General features: G+C 45.6%; 1 protein-coding gene across 3 annotated transcripts in view; it reads right to left on the reverse strand.

Annotated features, from left to right (window-relative positions):
- CGREF1 (cell growth regulator with EF-hand domain 1) overlaps nucleotides 1-19,386 on the reverse strand; it is a 64,757-nt gene that overhangs the window by 36,410 nt on the left and 8,961 nt on the right. For 2 of the 3 annotated variants that reach the window (XM_063441851.1, XM_063441852.1), the window contains exons 2-3: nucleotides 14,595-14,672; nucleotides 12,572-12,631 (exon numbers count right to left, since the gene is read on the reverse strand). In XM_063441851.1, the coding sequence (XP_063297921.1) occupies nucleotides 12,572-12,631; nucleotides 14,595-14,671 (137 nt within the window). In that variant the 5' untranslated portion in view covers nucleotide 14,672. Of the gene's footprint in view, nucleotides 1-12,571; nucleotides 12,632-14,594; nucleotides 14,693-19,386 lie in introns of all 3 variants that reach the window. The other variant, XM_063441850.1, reaches the window with a different exon arrangement.

The raw sequence follows: 19,386 nt of genomic DNA on the forward strand, positions 1-19,386 counted from the left end.
ATAGTTCCTGGCGAACATAGCTTGTTCGCGTTCGCCATGGATGGTGAACATATGCGATGTTCGTTCCGCCCCCTATTTGTCATCAGTGAGTAAACTTTGACCCGGTACCTCACAGTCAGCAGACACATTCCAGCCAATCAGCAGCAGACCCTCCCACCTCATGGACAGCATCCATTTTAGATTAATTTTGAAGCTGCATTCTTAGTGAGAGGAGGGACAGTGTGCTGCTGCTGATTTAATAGGGAAATTGATAGCTAGGTTAGTGTATTCAGTGTCCACTTTTTAGGGCTAGAACATCAGTCTGCTTTTTTTTTACCCTGTGTAATCTAATTGCAGTTGCCTGCCTGCCAGCGTGTGTGTCAGGCTCACAGCGTATACTGTGCCCACTTGCCCAGTGCCACCACTCATATCTGGTGTCACAATAGCTTGCATTTAAAAAAAAAAACTTTTTTGACTGTAATATAATAGCAGTCAGTTTCCTTCACACGTGTGTGTTTCAGGGCCTTCCAGGGCACAGTGTCACACCAGTGCAACTCATATCTGGTGTAACAGTAGTGTACATTTAAAAAGAAAACAACACTGGTGGCGGGGCCTGACCAGCATGGTGACTAGACATGTTTCTGGGGAGCTCCCTGAGACAAATTGAATTTATAAGCTAATTAAGCAACTATTCCAAAGCCTGAAACTTACTCTTAGCCCTACGACACGACAGAGGGACTGGGGAACAAACCCTACAGCCCTCTCAAGCAAGCTGGTAGCCAAAGTATACTGAGGCCTTGCGGGGGCGCTTTGAAGGGGAGAGGCGGTCGCTCTCCCAGACAGGCGTTGGCAGGGCCCCAAGTGTGTTATTGATGCCCCGCTGCCCCCCCCCCTTTGGACCAGTGGGGGTGATCCCGGTCCCTACCCAGCAGGCTCTCGGGACCCACCAGGGTGTCACAGCAGCACCTTAGAAGCTGACACTACCATCAAAGGTCATCCTAAGATGGCGGACGCTGCGGATGCCCACACTCAAGGAGGAGTGATGACCACTCTCCAGTGCCTGTATGCCCTCTTTGAAGCGTTTGGGAGAAGCTTAGAGCAAAGCAGCCACTACCTGAGCCCGTAATGACTCCCACGCGGCCAGCCGGTCACGCACCAAACAGCCCAGCAGCAGTCACCAGGGGCCCGATACGCCTGAGACGGCGGAGGCCGCGTCTACGTGGTGCAAAACAAGCTGCGCGCCAACAGGAAACGAGCAGCAGACATGCAGAGAGCTGGGGAGCCCCACAGCTATACAGCTCCTTGAAACACACGAGCAACAAACGAAGAGCTGAAGCGAAGGGGGAAAAGCACCTACACCTGCTACGCCCACAGAAGTGCAGGATCACCCGCTGGAACGGCACACAACACCAAGCCTCTATGCATACTCCAGGCGGAGGAAGGACTTGGCTCCACGAGGTTCCCAGGTCAGAGGCAAGAAAACAGGCTTTCACACAAGCCGGGGGTTGGAGGTGCATGCTGTTCTACTACGATGCCTCTGCTATACACCTGAACTCTCCCGTGTACAACACATCCTTGCCTCTGGCGGGGATCGGCTGAGGCGCCCAGCAAGCAACAATGCACCCAAATATGGTGACAGTGGAGTCAGAGGCCAGAGAAAAAGCTATATACAAGCATTTCTTTATATTCGATGTTGATTGATTTTTTTTGCTTTGCTTTTGTTTCTTGCTGACCTCTGCTCCCAATCACATATATTCAACAGTGCACTGAACCCCTTTTAAGCTTGAGAGAACCGGAGTCCAGGGTCTTACCCACTTAGTATATAATATCACTCTTAAAACAAGTACACTCATGTAAATACATAGCATGATGTGCAGCAGTCAGTTGTTCGACTAGCCTGTTTAGTTTATGCCTTATCTATATGTTATTGAAAGCACATACACTAGGATTAGCATGCTATGCCTAACCTAACATGATAGCAAGTCACTAGTTTTTTTGTTTTTTTTAAGCATGATATCTCTCATTACGACGCTTGTTTAATTTTATATACCGTACTTAACCCGAATCCACTGTTTAATCTTGTTATTATATCTATAAAAAGGTGCCTTGTCATAGAATCACTAATGCACACCTATTACAGCCAATGTACAGCTAAACTGTAATGTGATACCTTGTCCTTGCTATGCACCATCAAAATAAAGAATTAAAAAAAAAATAAAACAACACTTTTTTGACTGTGAAATAATAGCAGTCAGTTTCCTTCACGCGTGTGCGTTTCAGGGCCTGCCAGGGCACAGTGTCACACCAGTGCAACTCATATCTGGTGTAACAGTAGTGTACATTTAAAAAAAAAAAAACATTTTGACTGTAATAGATTGAATAGTAGTTAGTTGTCTGCAAGCGTGTGTGTCAGGCCTACAGCGTCTACTCTGCCAACTTCTGCCAGTGCACAGTGCCACTCATATCTGTTGTCACAGTAGCTTGCACGCATAGTACCACTAATCGAAAAAAAATGACAGGCAGAGGCAGGTCACCCCGCAGGGGCCATCGTGGTCGTGGTGCTGTGATTCCCTTTGGCCCTAGAATAATGCCCATTGTTCAGAGGCCACGTACCCTCAACTCGAAAAGTTCTGAGGACATAGTTGACTGACTAACACAGGACACCCAATCTTCTACAGCTTCCACTCAGAACCTTGACGCTTCGGGTACCTCTCAAGTTACCACTCGCCCGCCTGCCGCCACCACCAACACTAGCACCACAGCCGCTTCACTTGATATGTCAGAGGAGTTATTTACACATCAGTTGATAGAAATGAGAGATGCGCAAGCATTATTGCCAGAGGATGTAGATAACAGGGATATGTCTCAGTCAGGCAGCATTACACACATGGACGTACGGTGTGATGATGATGATGTTGTACCCGCTGCTGCTTCCTTTGCTGAGTTGTCAGATACAAGTGAAGCGGTTGATGATGACGATGCGTCCATGGATGTCACGTGGGTGCCCGCTAGAAGAGAAGAAGAACAGGGGGAAAGTTCAGATGGGGAGACAGAGAGGAGGAGGAGACGAGTTGGAAGCAGGGGGAGGTCGTCGCAAGGAGCTAGTGGCACAGTCAGACAGCATGCATCGGCACCCGGGGTCAGCCAGGCAGCACGCCAATCAACACATGCTGTTGCCACCACCAGAATGCCGTCATTGCAGAGCTCAGCAGTGTGGCATTTCTTTGTGTGTCTGCCTCTGACAACAGCGATGCCATTTGCAACCTGTGCCAAAAGAAACTGAGTTGTGGGAAGTCCAACACCCACCTAGGTACAACTGCTTTGCGAAGGCACATGATCACACATCACAAACGCCTATGGGATCAACACATGAGTACAAGCAGCAAAAAAACGTAAAGCCGCCATCCTCCTCCTGGTCCAGCATCTTCAGCCATGTCAACCACTGCTGTCCTCCTTGCCCCCTCTCAACCATCCACCACTCCGTCTCTCGCCTTGAGCAGTTCCTGCTCATCTGCCCACAGTCAGGTGTCTGTCAAGGACATGTTTGAGCGTAAGAAGCCAATGTCACAAAGTCACCCCCTTGCCCAGCGTCTGACAGCTGGCTTGTCTGAACTCTTAGCCCGCCAGCTTTTACCATACAAGCTGGTGGAGTCTGAGGCGCTCCAAAAATTTGTAGCTATTGGGACACCGCAGTGGAAAAATTTGTAGCTATTGGGACACCGCAGTGGAATGTACCCGGCCGAAATTTCTTTGCACAAAAGGCAATCCCCAACCTGTACCCGATTGTGCAAAAGGAAGTAATGGCATGTCTGGCACACAGTGTTGGGGCAAGGGTCCATCTGACCACTGATACCTGGTCTGCAAAGCATGGTCAGGGCAGGTATATCACCTACACTGCGCATTGGGTAAACCTGCTGACGGCTGACAAGCATGGAATGCGTGGCTCTGCAGAGGAGTTGGTGACACCGCCACGACTTGCAGGCAGGCCTGCTGCCACCTCCTCTACTCCTCCTACTCCATCCTCTTCCATAACCTACTCGGCTGAATCCTCTTCTGCTGCTGCGTCTTGCTCCACATCAACGGCACCCCCCCAGCTCCCCAGGTACTATTCCACATCCCGGATACGGCAGTGTCACGCCGTCTTGGGGTTGACTTGCCTGAAAGCAGAGAGTCACCGGACCAGCATTCCTGTCCGCCCTGAACGCACAGGTGGATCAGTGGCTGACTCCGCACCAACTGGAGATAGGCAAAGTGGTTTGTGACAACGGAAGAAATTTGTTGGCGGCATTGAATTTGGGCAAGCTGACACATGTGCCGTGCATGGCACATGTGTGCAATCTGATCGTACAACGCTTTGTGCATAAGTACCCAAGCTTACAGGACGTCCTGAAGCAGGCCAGGAAGGTGTGTGGCCATTTCAGGCATTCCTACACGGCCATGGCGCACTTTTCAGATATCCTGTGGCGAAAAAACATGCCAGTGAGGCGCTTGATTTGCGACAACCCGACACGTTTGAATTCAACACTCCTAATGTTCGACCGCCTGCTCCAACAAGAAAAAGCTGTTAACGAGTATTTGTTTGACCGGGGTGCTAGGACAGCCTCTGCTGAGCTGGGAATTTTTTTGCCACGTTACTGGACGCTCATGCGCAATTCCTGTAGGCTCATGCATCCTTTTGAGGAGGGGACAAACCTAGTCAGTCGCATTTGTTTTCTTCCTGGAGCGTGCCCTGCGAAGAGTGCTGGATCAGGCCGTAGATGAGCGTGAAGAGGAAGAGTTGTGGTCACCATCACCACCAGAAACAGCCTTATCAGCATCGCATGCTGGACCTGCGGCAACGCTGGAAGAGGATTGTGAGGAAGAGGAGTCAGAGGAGGAATGTGGCTTTGACGAGGAGTAGGAAGACCAACCATAACAGGCATCCCAGGGTGCTCGTTGTCACCTATCTGGTACCCGTGGTGTTGTACGTGGCTGGGGGGAAGAACATACATTCAGTGAGATCACTGAGGACGAGAAACGGGACATGAGTAGCTCGGCATCCAACCTTGTGCAAATGGGGTCTTTCATACTGTCGTACCTGTTGAGGGACCCGCAAGTTACCGCAAGTCGGAAAGGATGCAGCAGTTCCAAAATCAATTAAAAAGTATGCTTTACACAGCGTATAAGGGTGATGTCACAGCACAACGGGAATCTAACAGGGGAAGAGGTGAAAGTAATCCTCCTCCTCCCACGACCACGCCGGCAAGGACAGGACGCTTTACAGACGTGTTGTTGATGGAGGACATGCGGAGCTTTTTAAGTCCTACGCATCGCCACAGCCCTTCGGGGTCCACCCTCAGAGAATGACAGGTAGCAGACTACCTCGCCTTAACTGCAGATATCGACACTCTGAGGAGCGATGAACCCCTTGACTACTGGGTGTGCAGGCTTGACCTGTGGCCTGAGCTATCCCAATTTGCGATAGAACTTCTGACCTGCCCCGCTTCAAGTGTCCTGTCAGAAAGGACCTTCAGTGCAGCAGGAGGTATTGTCACTGAGAAGAGAAGTCGCCTAGGTCAAAAAAGTCTAGATTACCTCACCTTTATTAAGGTGAATGAGGGATGGATCCCGAAGGGACTGACAGTGGACAATACATTCGACTAAAAAATGAGGGGGACTACTTAACACACCACTCCTATCTGGTGGCACATTAGATTACACGTGCAGTGCCCCAAATTTGAAGTAAGAGGACCAACCAAGCATCTTTTTCCATCTCCCGGTTCCTAAAATCGATGCCATATACACGTCCCCTAATAGGGGACGTAACAGGGATTAAACTGATAAGAATAGTACTACTTAACACACCACTCCTATCTGGTGGCACATTAGATTGCACGCGCAGTGCCCCAACTTTGAAGTAGGAGGACCGACCAAGCATCTTTTTCCATCTCCCGGTTCCTAAAATCGATGCCATATACACGTCCCCTGATAGGGGACGTAACAGGGATTAAACTGATAGGAATAGTACTACTTAACACACCTTATAATAACGCAGAGAGAGGCAACACAGAGAGAGGAGTCTGAAGAAGAGGAGTCAGAGGAGGAAGGTGGCTTTGAGGAGGTGGAAGACCAAACACAGCAGGCGTCCCAAGGGGCTTGTTGTCACCTTTCGGGGACCCATAGTGTTGTACGTGGCTGGGTGGAGGAAGAGACCTTCAATGACATCAGTGAGGACGGGACATGGCTAGCTTGGTATCCAACCTTGTGCAAATGAGGAGTTTGCGGTTGTGCAAATGAACTGTTTGCGGTGCGTTAAACGGGGAGTTTGGTCTGTCACTGTGAAGCGGGCGTAACCCTTACACTACCTGATCGATACAACATCATACCTGATGTTTTAAAGCACGTTATTCCAAACAATTTAGGAATGTTAGGTGATTTATGCCCTTTATGGATTAAAACCAGACTCTGCATCAACTATGTAATTTTCCATGGGAGTTTTGCCATGGATCCACCTCCGGCATGCCACAGTCCAGGTGTTAGTCCCCTTGAAACAACTTTTCCATCACTATTGTGGCCAGAAAGAGTCCCTGTGGGTTTTAAAATTCGCCTGCCCATTGAAGTCTATGGCGGTTCGCCCGGTTCGCCCGTTCGCGAACATTTGCGGAAATTCGCATTCGCCATTCGCGAACGGAAAATTTTATGTTCGCGACATCTCTATCGAACAGGACTTCGTTTTCAGCCGAAGCGTCGAAGTGGAGGAGAAGGTAAGGGTCAGCGGTGTTAGTGCAAATGGGTAGCCGATTTTAGTTCCATGGATTTGGCTGCACACACCGCTGACCGCGTTCGACTAACAAAGATGGCCGCCGCCACGTGTTCGACCCAGTGGTCGGCAATTAACCTTGCGGTTAACCGCCAGCCTGGGAGGTAAATTGCCTGCACACTTCCACTTGCGTGTAGTCCACCTGTCCAGTTCTTGGTTCAGTAAGCCCCATTTACTGAACCAAGTGGGAAAAAGCCATGAACAAAGGATTTTAACAGTCTGGGGACACAGTCTTAAAGGGGCATTGTCATGAAAAGTCTCAATATGCCCACAGACAGTTTTTTAAGGGCCATACACACCAGGGTCATAGTTATGAGGCAAGAGGCTGGCAATCAGGCTTCTCCATAAGTCAGGGGAACAGGGCAGTTTGTCATGTGAAAGAACAGTGACAGAATCTTTAATAGCTTGACATCCTATGTGGTGAGGTATAATTGTGTAAAGTGACTGGACGTCACATGTAACTAGTATAAAATTGGGTTACCATATAATTTTAGGAAGAAAATATATAACAGGTATTATAGGAAATTTTTTGTTTAGAAAATGTAATTTGTGTTTGTTTAAAATTCCCAAATCTAAGCCTTTATTTAAAAATTGAGATAAAATAGCTTGTATCTGGGTTGTTGGATCGAGTGAAAGTTTCTCATATACATCGGTGTCATTTAATTGTCTGTCAGCCTCTTCTATGTACATTTGGCTGGATTGTATAACTAGCCCTCCTCCTTTATCAGCTGGTTTGATTACAATATTTGTGTCTTCTTGAAGCTCTTTAACCCCTTAAGGACACATGACGTGCCTGACATGTCATGATTCCCTTTTATTCCAGAAGTTTGGTCCTTAAGGGGTTAAAGGGACACTATAGTCACCTGAACAACTTCAGCTTAATGAGGTTGTTCAGGTGAGAACTATAGCTCCCTGCAGCCTTTCTCATGTAAACACAGTATTTTCTGAGACAATACAGTGTTTACATTGAAAGCTAGGAACACCTCCAGTTGCAGTCACTCAGAGTGAACCAGAGGGACTTCGGAGTTGATGGAGGCGTAATATGCCTCCATCCACTCAGTCAGCAGAGCACAGTGCAGCATCCTGTCTCCCCTGAGGCTGTAAGCAGCAGTGTGTGGAAGTCTGGAAGATTAGCTCTTCAACAACACAGCGTGGGCTGGCTCATGCTGTCAGCCTGAAGATAGAAGATTGGAATGTGGATTCAGAAGGCTGGAGACAGGAGCCTGGCTGGAGAGAGGAGGCTGGAGACAGGAGGCTGGCTGGAGAGAGGAGCCTGGCTGGAGAGAGGAGGCTGGAGACAGAAGGCAGAATAGAGGAGGTGAACTTCAAAAAGTTAAAAAGTTCATTTTTTAAAATAGTACAGATTTTTTTCATTAGATTTATTTTAATCTTTATTAATTTATATATATATTTTTAAAGTATAGTTATTTATTCCTCAGATAGCTGTTAGAGATCCATCCTGGGTCATGGCTGCCTAAAATGCATCCAAACATTCAGTATCTCCTCCCTCTGCATGCAGACACTGAACTTTCCTCATAGAGATTCATTGATTCAATTCATCTCTATGAGGAGATGCTGATTGGCCAGGGCTGTTGTTACGGACACTCCACCGACCCATATTGGATTAAAGTATGTTAAATTACCGAAGTCAGTTCTTTCGGTATTATTGTTACCTATACTCCATTTACACGAACAACTTGGATTATATATTCGTGCATACAAACTCAGACCACCCGGCCCCTGGCATGTGCTGCCACTTAACCCTTTTGACCTCGGAAACAACCGAACAGACGACCACCGGGAGGTTGCGGTTTGCGGTTAACCACAACCGTAATTGACTGCCTCAGGGTGGCCTCGTTCGACGACTATTTTCACCGTATTCAAACTCCCGAACGAGGACCACCTACACCACGGCGTGTGTCGACAATTAGAATGTTGAGGCTGCGGTTAACCGCAGGATAATTGGCCCCTTCAGTCTACGTTCGGTTCACGAAGGGTTGGGACAACCAGCCAGAGAGCGGTATTCGTACAGCATGCTACCCGTGTTTCGTTCCAGGAGTTTTGAAACCGATACCCGCTCTCCTATTCACGAGTAGAAAAGATGGCCGCCATCTCGTGTTCGGGACAAAGGGACACGAAAAGACATATACAAGAGACTGGCTATACCGTTCGTGAGGTCTGAGCGCTATTCGTCTATATGATGCGCTCAGACCCGAGCTATCTAATGAATGGTAGACTGTAAGGGGTATTTAATAAACTGTTATTAATATATATTTTTATACTGTTTTTACCTGTTGGAAATACACGTGGGACTCTGGGCACTTGGAGATAATTGAATTGCCATAACCGTTGGGATCATTATCTCCAAGCGGGGCGGGGACTATTTCAAATGATGCAGAGTATTGTCATTGGTCAACTGTATGTATTGTCCCTGTATCCCATCAGGTCCAGAGGGGGCTGTTCCTGGGATTTTGCATAAATAACGCTGTCCCTGTGCCATTAAAGCCAGTTCGTGTTTGACCTTCAAATCGCAGCCTCGACTCGTTTTGTGGGAACCAGGGTATCCTAGCTAGACTAGAGCTAGTGGGATTGCTTTATATTCACAGGACTCTGATGGTTGCTGAACGGAACAGCGCTTCTCTCTCTCCACATTCGGGAACCAGGACATCCTAGCGGTCCAGCCTTCAGCTAGCCCGGAGGTAACCGTAACAGCTGTGTTTGAATCATGCTGGCTCTGCCCCTGATCTGCCTCTTTGTCAGTCTCAGCCAATCCTATGGGGAAGCACTGGGATTGGATCAGGCTACCACATGTCAGCAGGCGGCTTGTTTTTCTGACTCAAACAGCATGCAGATTTACTGCTTCAGGCTTGAATACAGTAAGATTTTTACTACATTTATGGAGGCATGAGGGGCCCAGGGGAGCTAGATGGTGGTGTTAACACTATAGGGTCAGGAATACATGTTTGTGTTCCTGACCTTATAGTGATCCTTTAAGTGCCCTTTTTTCTGTATGTGTGAGATTGTGATGATCGTATTTGTTATTCTTAATTTTTTCCAGATCTTTTTCAACTCTTCTCTGACGTCGGCCGCAACTAGGTGCGAGCCGACGTCTGTATATCCGCCCACTTCTCCCGACATCGGCTGCGGCTCTGTGCACGCCGACGTCACCTCGCTACTCCCTAATAGACGCTTGAATGCGTCCATACTTACTACACTTCCCAAAACCCATTGCGGTTATCACAGAAGTCACGTGACCGCATACATTACTACATATTTTACTAAAAAATCCTAGTTTTTATAATCCAATCATTACTAAAGTTTATATGGCACCATATTTGTTATATATATCAACTGAAATCTGTATTGATATTGTATTAAAATGTTTGTTTGTCACTTGTACTCTGATTGGCTGCCCTTAGTTTTGGCATCAATTTTAATTACTTGTACTCTTATTTAAACCTACCTTGCCAGGTACTAGGTCCTAATCCATTTTAAAGAAGCTGTGTAAGGCGAAACGCGTTGTGGATATTTTATATTGTGTATTTTAATATATTAAAGATTCTTTGGTCACTTTACTTGTGCCAATCATCTTTTTATACACTTTATATTGTTTTTACTTTTTACCTGGCATTTTATCATCCTGGACTCCAAGTAATCCTAGGTGGGGATCTCACCACTAATGCTATCATGAAGGAGCAGTTGGTCTGCTCCTCCCATTTGAGTACCATTTGATATATATATTATATACCATTGTTTTCTCCAGTGATCACTATTGGTTGTCTCCTTTTACTCTTCTCGTTTGAGTGTTGAACATACCCCTGATGGAGGAAGTCTATCCCATATCCCATAAGCGAGGATTGTACTGCTGTACGCTCTTCATACTATAGCTAGCTATAGCTCTAATATATGTGAGTTTATTACCATCTTTTTATTATTTACTATATTAGACTGGACATATTAAACTATTTTGTTCTCTATTTATTTTATCTTTTCATATGGATGGCTGCTCACTTCCTTAAACTCAACCTGTCCAAAACAGAACTTCTGATCTTTCCTCCCTCAAGTGTTACTACTCCCGTGTCTGTCTCCCTCCAAGTCAACAGCGCTACCATCACCTCTACCTTGAAGGCTCGCTGCCTGGGTGTTCTTTTTGACTCCAACGTCTCCTTCACCCCTTATGTCCAATCAATTGCCAAATCCTGTCGCTTCCATCTCAAAAACATAGCACGCAGCCACCCCTATTTAACCCCGGATGCGGCTAAGGTGCTGGTCCATGCTCTTGTTCTCTCTCGCCTGGACTACGGTGTTCCCAGATTGCACCGTTGCAATCTATAATGAATGCGGCGGCAAGACTCATTTTCCTGTCTGCTCGCACCTCCCACACCTCCCCGCTCTGTCAGTCCCTGCATTGGCTCCCAGTTAGATATAGGGCTCAATTTGGAATTATAGTGCTTGCTTACAAGTCCCTACATAATGCTGCTCCAACCTACCTATCCTCCCTAATACACAAGTAAGTCCCGTCGAGGCCCCTATGCTCTGCCAAAGACCTTCGCATATCCTCTGTCTGTACTCCCACCTCTAACGCTCGCCTCCAAGACTTTTCCAGGGCTGCACCTCTTCTCTGGAACTCCCTTCCCTTCTCCGTAAGAATTTCACCCAGTCTCCACTCATTCAAAAAAATCATTGAAAGCTCACTTCTTCAAGAAAGCATATCAATTAAACTGTTAGCAGGTTTTCATCCCCCACCTTCCATGACTGCTCTCCTGCAACTGTCAAAAATTACCTATTAAGCCCTCAACGAATACTTTTCTAACATCTTACTTCGTACCCCTACTTTAACCCTTTGTGTCACTATACCCCACTCCCTCTAGAATGTAAGCTCATTGAGCAGGGCCCTCCACCTCTCTGTTCCTGTACGTTGAGTTGTCTGGTTACAATTAGTCCACCCTTTGTACAGCGCTACGGAATCTGATGACGCTATATAAATAATAAAATAATAATACTAATAATAATAATAATATAAGAGGATCTGTCCGGCAAGGACAACGAGGACATTGTTCCTGACCAAGCACCTTATAGACTATCTGATCTTAATTAGATCATTCCAGTTAAGACTCTATGGCGCAGCCCTTATCCCTTTTTATTTAAATGCTTACCTGAGCTATTCGAATGTTTACCAGAGCTGTTTGAACATTACCTGACCTGCTTGAATGGTTACCTGAGCTGTTTGAATGCTACCCGAGCTGTTTGAACATTACCTGAGCTGTTTCAAAGTTACCTCAGCTGTTTGAATGTTTTCCTGGGCTGTTTGAATGTTACCTGAGCTGTTTGAATGTTACCTGAGCTGTTTGAATGTTTTCCTGGGCTGTTTGAATGTTTACCTGAGCTGTTTGAATGTTTACCTGAGCTGTTTGAATGTTTACCTGAGCTGTTTGAATGTTTTCCTGGGCTGTTTGAATGTTTACCTGACCTGTTTGAATGTTTACCTGAGCTGTTTGAATGTTACCTGAGCTGTTTGAATGTTTACCTGACCTGTTTGAATGTTTACCTGAGCTGTTTGAATGTTACCTGAGCTGTTTGAATGTTACCTGAGCTGTTTGAATGTTTTCCTGGGCTGTTTGAATGTTTACCTGAGCTGTTTGAATGTTACCTGAGCTGTTTGAATGTTACCTGAGCTGTTTGAATGTTTACCTGACCTGTTTGAATGTTACCTGAGCTGTTTGAATGTTTACCTGAGCTGTTTGAATGTTTACCTGAGCTGTTTGAATGTTACCTGAGCTGTTTGAATGTTACCTGAGCTGTTCTGCACCCGAGGAGAATGGATTCTGAATCTTGGGGTCATCTTGTTTTGATCTAGAAAGAAAGAATCAGAAGCTTCATGGAGAGAACAAGCAACTTAAAGCACATTCCGACACTGATTTAAGATAGATTACTTTGGTTACACCTTGGTGTAGCTGACACGCCTCTGGTGACAACATACAGTAACGCTTCACATAGTCATCCCATAACACCTTTCACTATATGCACTGGTATTTTATTCCACCTATTCATCTTTGATTACTATTAGCTTCCAATATTCGACTTATTTTTTTTTTAAATTATATTTACCTAATTTAATTTATATATTTCAAGGCCTTGATTATGTACTAAACAAAGTAACAAGTTATTATTTTGATATATTTCCCTCTGCTTATTGTATTATCTATTTTATTATCCACTCATCCTACCCTATTTTGTATTTGGTTGTGATTCTTATCTTTGTATTTGATGGACTTTTATAAATTTCTGCTTTATGAATGACAGCAGACGTTGGAGATTATAGCGCAGTGTCACTTCCTGTATAGTACATGCATCTTATAGGACACGGCCGACGTTGTGCCACTTCCTAGAGGTCGCGACCAACAAGTGGGTTAAACATAGACCACTCCATCAGATTGTGGGTTTGTAGGAGGTGCCTCTGGCTGTATGCACCTCGGTAGCCCGATAGAATACTAGCGAATGAAACGATGCGTCGCCATTTTGGTGATGCGTGGATTTTTAGATTGACACACAAAATGCCTATCATGGCTACCAAAGCTGGTTGCACGCCGCGTCACTTCCGGTATGACGCGTACGTTCACGCTTTGTAACAGGAAATGGACATTAAGACTCACAAGGAAACGATTTTCAATCAACATTACCCTATATAAATTTGGACTTTTAAGGACTTAGCCACACTTCTGATGAAGCCTTGAAGAGGAGAAACACATAACGTGTGGTCCATAATAGTATTTTTAAGAGATTTACTTTTATCTGAAGTATCGTCGCACTGTTCAGGCGTGACCATGTTGATACAGACCCCCTGCGCCGTGACACTAAAACTACCAAATCCTTAGGTGGGGGTTATACCACCCATGCTGTTTATACTAGAGCAGGTCCTGCTCTAGGAAATGTAAGTACATTTCTTTATTTCAACCTGGTTTATAATTAGTACTTACTTCACCATTGGAGTTTCTTCTACCATTTGTCTCCACATATATTCTGTATATTACGCTTTATCTGGAGAAATTGTGCAATTTGCGACCAACATATATCCTAAGATAGGGATTAAATTGTCCATGTGCAAAACAGCAGAGCTCTAAGTTAGCTCTAGTAAATGTGAGTGTGATTTATAGAAGTATTATATATTGCATACCAATTACATACTGTATTGCACTATTATTCTGCTTGTTTTGTTTCTTACTTTGAGGTCAACTTTGCTGGAATAACCCAATGACAAATGTATGTATAAAATTTTCACAATAACACCGGGCATGGTATATTCTATTTCATTCTGCAGCTTCACATAGTGAAGCATTGAGAACACATGGCACACAAGCAAATGCTTGTGATAGCGGCATTGAATATATCACTAATGTGAAGACCTTTCATTTTCTTCAGTCTTAAGGAGGAAGGACCATTAGTCTGAGCAACCAGAGGCGTGTTTTTGATCACATGGAAACATTTCGATCTCTGAAAACATTCTTGTATACTTTTATATTGTACAAAAAAAACAGGGGGCAGCATGTATGAACCAAAATGGATTCAAACTTCAGAGGCGCCAACAATTCAATCTTTGAACTTGTCAGAGTATAGGATGAGAATGGACTTTTTCAGATTCATGTATAATGTATGGTGTATATAGTATATGGATACCCTACTGTATACAGGGCATTTAAATCCATTTATCAAACCTCACTCTAGAATTCTTAAACTTCTGTGTTTTTTTGTGTGGATGGAGGTTGATGGCAAAATTACAATTAAGAAAAAATCCATGACCCTACCACCTGTCACTCACCTGTCGTCTTGTGCTGTTCGTGGGGCAGTCATGACTTGGCAGAGCAGCAAGGACAGCAAGAACTTGGAGAATGCCATGCTGGAAAACACAATGACAACAAGACATCAACTGTTTGCCACATTGTCCAGCTGCACAAATACAACACAATAAAAACACATGATACTTTCTACCAAAACTAACATGGAACCATGTCCTTCAAAACTCCAACAAAAAAAGGAGGGTGGTATTAAAGGTTGATTGGGAGGTATGGAAAAATAAATATAAACGAATGGTGGGAGAGAGGGTGATGTGATTATGGTTACTGGGAGTTAAGGAGGTGTGGTGAACAAGATGATGGTTGGAAGAAGTGAGTAGGTATAGTGGGCATAACAAGAGGTGTGGAAAACATAATGGGCTGAGTGAGATGGAGCTATGTGGGGGTATGATGATGGTTGGAAGAAGTGAGTAGGTATAGCGGGCATAATGAGAGGTGTGGAAAACATAATGGGCTGAGTGAGATGGAGCTATGTGGGGGTATGATGATGGTTGGAAGAAGTGAGTAGGTATAGTGGGCATAATGAGAGGTGTGGAAAACATAATGGGCTGAGTGAGATGGAGCTATGTGGGGGTATGATGATGGTTGGAAGAAGTGAGTTGGTATAGTGGGCATAACGAGAGGTGTGGAAAACATAATGGGCTGAGTGAGATGGAGCTATGTGGGGGTATGATGATGGTTGGAAGAAGTGAGTAGGTATAGTGGGCATAACGAGAGGTGTGGAAAACATAATGGGCTGAGTGAGATGGAGCTATGTGGGGGTATGATGATGGTTGGAAGAAGTGAGTAGGTATAGCGGGCATAACGAGAGGTGTGGAAAACATAATGGACTGAGTGAGATGGAGCTATGTGGGGGTATGATGATGGTTGGAAGAAGTGAGTAGGTATAGCGGGCATAACGAGAGGTGTGGAAAACATAATGGGCTGAGTGAGATGGAGCTATGTGGGGTTATGATGATGGTTGGAAGAAGTGAGTAGGTATAGCGGGCATAACGAGAGGTGTGGAAAACATAATGGGCTGAGTGAGATGGAGCTATGTGGGGTTATGATGATGGTTGGAAGAAGTGAGTAGGTATAGTGGGCATAATGAGAGGTGTGGAAAACATAATGGGCTGAGTGAGATGGAGCTATGTGGGGGTATGATGATGGTTGGAAGAAGTGAGTAGGTATAGTGGGCATAACGAGAGGTGTGAAAAACATAATGGGCTGAGTGAGATGGAGCTATGTGGGGTTATGATGATGGTTGGAAGAAGTGAGTAGGTATAGCGGGCATAACGAGAGGTGTGGAAAACATAATGGGCTGAGTGAGATGGAGCTATGTGGGGGTATGATGATGGTTGGAAGAAGTGAGTAGGTATAGTGGGCATAACGAGAGGTGTGGAAAACATAATGGGCTGAGTGAGATGGAGCTATGTGGGGGTATGATGATGGTTGGAAGAAGTGCGTAGGTATAGTGGGCATAATGAGAGGTGTGGAAAACATAATGGGCTGAGTGAGATGGAGCTATGTGGGGGTATGATGATGGTTGGAAGAAGTGAGTAGGTATAGTGGGCATAATGAGAGGTGTGGAAAGCATAATGGGCTGAGTGAGATGGAGCTATGTGGGGGTATGATGATGGTGGGAAGAAGTGAGAAGGTATAGTGGGCATAATGAGAGGTGTGGAAAACATAATGGGCGGAGTGAGATGGAGCTATGTGGGGGTATGATGATGGTTGGAAGAAGTGAGTAAGTATAGTGGGCATAATGAGAGGTGTGGAAAACATAATGGGCTGAGTGAGATGGAGCTATGTGGGGGTATGATGATGGTTGGAAGAAGTGAGTAGGTATAGTGGGCATAACGAGAGGTGTGGAAAACATAATGGGCTGAGTGAGATGGAGCTATGTGGGGGTATGATGACGGTTGGAAGAAGTGAGTAGGTATAGTGGGCATAACGAGAGGTGTGGAAAACATAATGGGCTGAGTGAGATGGAGCTATGTGGGGGTATGATGATGGTTGGAAGAAGTGAGTAGGTATAGTGGGCATAATGAGAGGTGTGGAAAACATAATGGGCTGAGTGAGATGGAGCTATGTGGGGGTATGATGATGGTTGGAAGAAGTGAGTTGGTATAGTGGGCATAACGAGAGGTGTGGAAAACATAATGGGCTGAGTGAGATGGAGCTATGTGGGGGTATGATGATGGTTGGAAAAAGTGAGTAGGTATAGCGGGCATAACGAGAGGTGTGGAAAACATAATGGGCTGAGTGAGATGGAGCTATGTGGGGGTATGATGATGGTTGGAAGAAGTGAGTAGGTATAGTGGGCATAACGAGAGGTGTGGAAAACATAATGGGCTGAGTGAGATGGAGCTATGTGGGGGTATGATGATGGTTGGAAGAAGTGAGTAGGTATAGTGGGCATAACGAGAGGTGTGGAAAACATAATGGGCTGAGTGAGATGGAGCTATGTGGGGGTATGATGATGGTTGGAAGAAGTGAGTAGGTATAGTGGGCATAATGAGAGGTGTGGAAAACATAATGGGCTGAGTGAGATGGAGCTATGTGGGGGTATGATGATGATTGGAAGAAGTGAGTAGGTATAGTGGGCATAATGAGAGGTGTGGAAAGCATAATGGGCTGAGTGAGATGGAGCTATGTGGGGGTATGATGATGGTTGGAAGAAGTGAGTAGGTATAGTGGGCATAACGAGAGGTGTGGAAAACATAATGGGCTGAGTGAGATGGAGCTATGTTGGGTTATGATGATGGTTGGAAGAAGTGAGTAGGTATAGTGGGCATAACGAGAGATGTGGAAAACATAATGGGCTGAGTGAGATGGAGCTATGTGGGGGTATGATGATGGTTGGAAGAAGTAAGTAGGTATAGCGGGCATAACGAGAGGTGTGGAAAACATAATGGGCTGAGTGAGATGGAGCTATGTGGGGGTATGATGATGGTTGGAAGAAGTGAGTAGGTATAGTGGGCATAATGAGAGGTGTGGAAAACATAATGGGCTGAGTGAGATGGAGCTATGTGGGGGTATGATGATGGTTGGAAGAAGTGAGTAGGTATAGTGGGCATAACGAGAGGTGTGGAAAACATAATGGGCTGAGTGAGATGGAGCTATGTGGGGGTATGATGATGGTTGGAAGAAGTGAGTAGGTATAGTGGGCATAACGAGAGGTGTGGAAAACATAATGGGCTGAGTGAGATGGAGCTATGTGGGGGTATGATGATGGTTGGAAGAAGTGAGTAGGTATAGTGGGCATAATGAGAGGTGTGGAAAACATAATGGGCTGAGTGAGATGGAGCTATGTGGGGGTATGATGATGGTTGGAAGAAGTGAGTTGGTATAGTGGGCATAACGAGAGGTGTGGAAAACATAATGAGCTGAGTGAGATGGAGCTATGTGGGGGTATGATGATGGTTGGAAGAAGTGAGTAGGTATAGCGGGCATAACGAGAGGTGTGGAAAACATAATGGGCTGAGTGAGATGGAGCTATGTGGGGGTATGATGATGGTTGGAAGAAGTGAGTAGGTATAGTGGGCATAATGAGAGGTGTGGAAAACATAATGGGCTGAGTGAGATGGAGCTATGTGGGGGTATGATGATGGTTGGAAGAAGTGAGTAGGTATAGTGGGCATAACGAGAGGTGTGGAAAACATAATGGGCTGAGTGAGATGGAGCTATGTGGGGGTATGATGATGGTTGGAAGAAGTGAGTTGGTATAGTGGGCATAACGAGAGGTGTGGAAAACATAATGAGCTGAGTGAGATGGAGCTATGTGGGGGTATGATGATGGTTGGAAGAAGTGAGTAGGTATAGCGGGCATAACGAGAGGTGTGGAAAACATAATGGGCTGAGTGAGATGGAGCTATGTGGGGGTATGATGATGGTTGGAAGAAGTGAGTAGGTATAGTGGGCATAATGAGAGGTGTGGAAAACATAATGGGCTGAGTGAGATGGAGCTATGTGGGGGTATGATGATGGTTGGAAGAAGTGAGTAGGTATAGTGGGCATAACGAGAGGTGTGGAAAACATAATGGGCTGAGTGAGATGGAGCTATGTGGGGGTATGATGATGGTTGGAAGAAGTGAGTAGGTATAGTGGGCATAATGAGAGGTGTGGAAAACATAATGGGCTGAGTGAGATGGAGCTATGTGGGGGTATGATGATGGTTGGAAGAAGTGAGTAGGTATAGTGGGCATAATGAGAGGTGTGGAAAGCATAATGGGCTGAGTGAGATGGAGCTATGTGGGGGTATGATGATGGTTGGAAGAAGTGAGTAGGTATAGTGGGCATAATGAGAGGTGTGGAAAACATAATGGGCGGAGTGAGATGGAGCTATGTGGGGGTATGATGGTTGGAAGAAGTGAGTAGGTATAGTGAGCATAACGAGAGGTGTGGAAAACATAATGGGCTGAGTGAGATGGAGCTATGTGGGGTTATGATGATGGTTGGAAGAAGTGAGTAGGTATAGTGGGCATAACGAGAGATGTGGAAAACATAATGGGCTGAGTGAGATGGAGCTATGTGGGGGTATGATGATGGTTGGAAGAAGTAAGTAGGTATAGCGGGCATAACGAGAGGTGTGGAAAACATAATGGGCTGAGTGAGATGGAGCTATGTGGGGGTATGATGATGGTTGGAAGAAGTGAGTAGGTATAGTGGGCATAATGAGAGGTGTGGAAAACATAATGGGCTGAGTGAGATGGAGCTATGTGGGGGTATGATGATGGTTGGAAGAAGTGAGTAGGTATAGTGGGCATAACGAGAGGT

The sequence above is a fragment of the Pelobates fuscus genome, chromosome 2, assembly GCF_036172605.1.
Source record: "Pelobates fuscus isolate aPelFus1 chromosome 2, aPelFus1.pri, whole genome shotgun sequence".
Taxonomy (NCBI): Eukaryota; Metazoa; Chordata; class Amphibia; order Anura; family Pelobatidae; genus Pelobates; species Pelobates fuscus.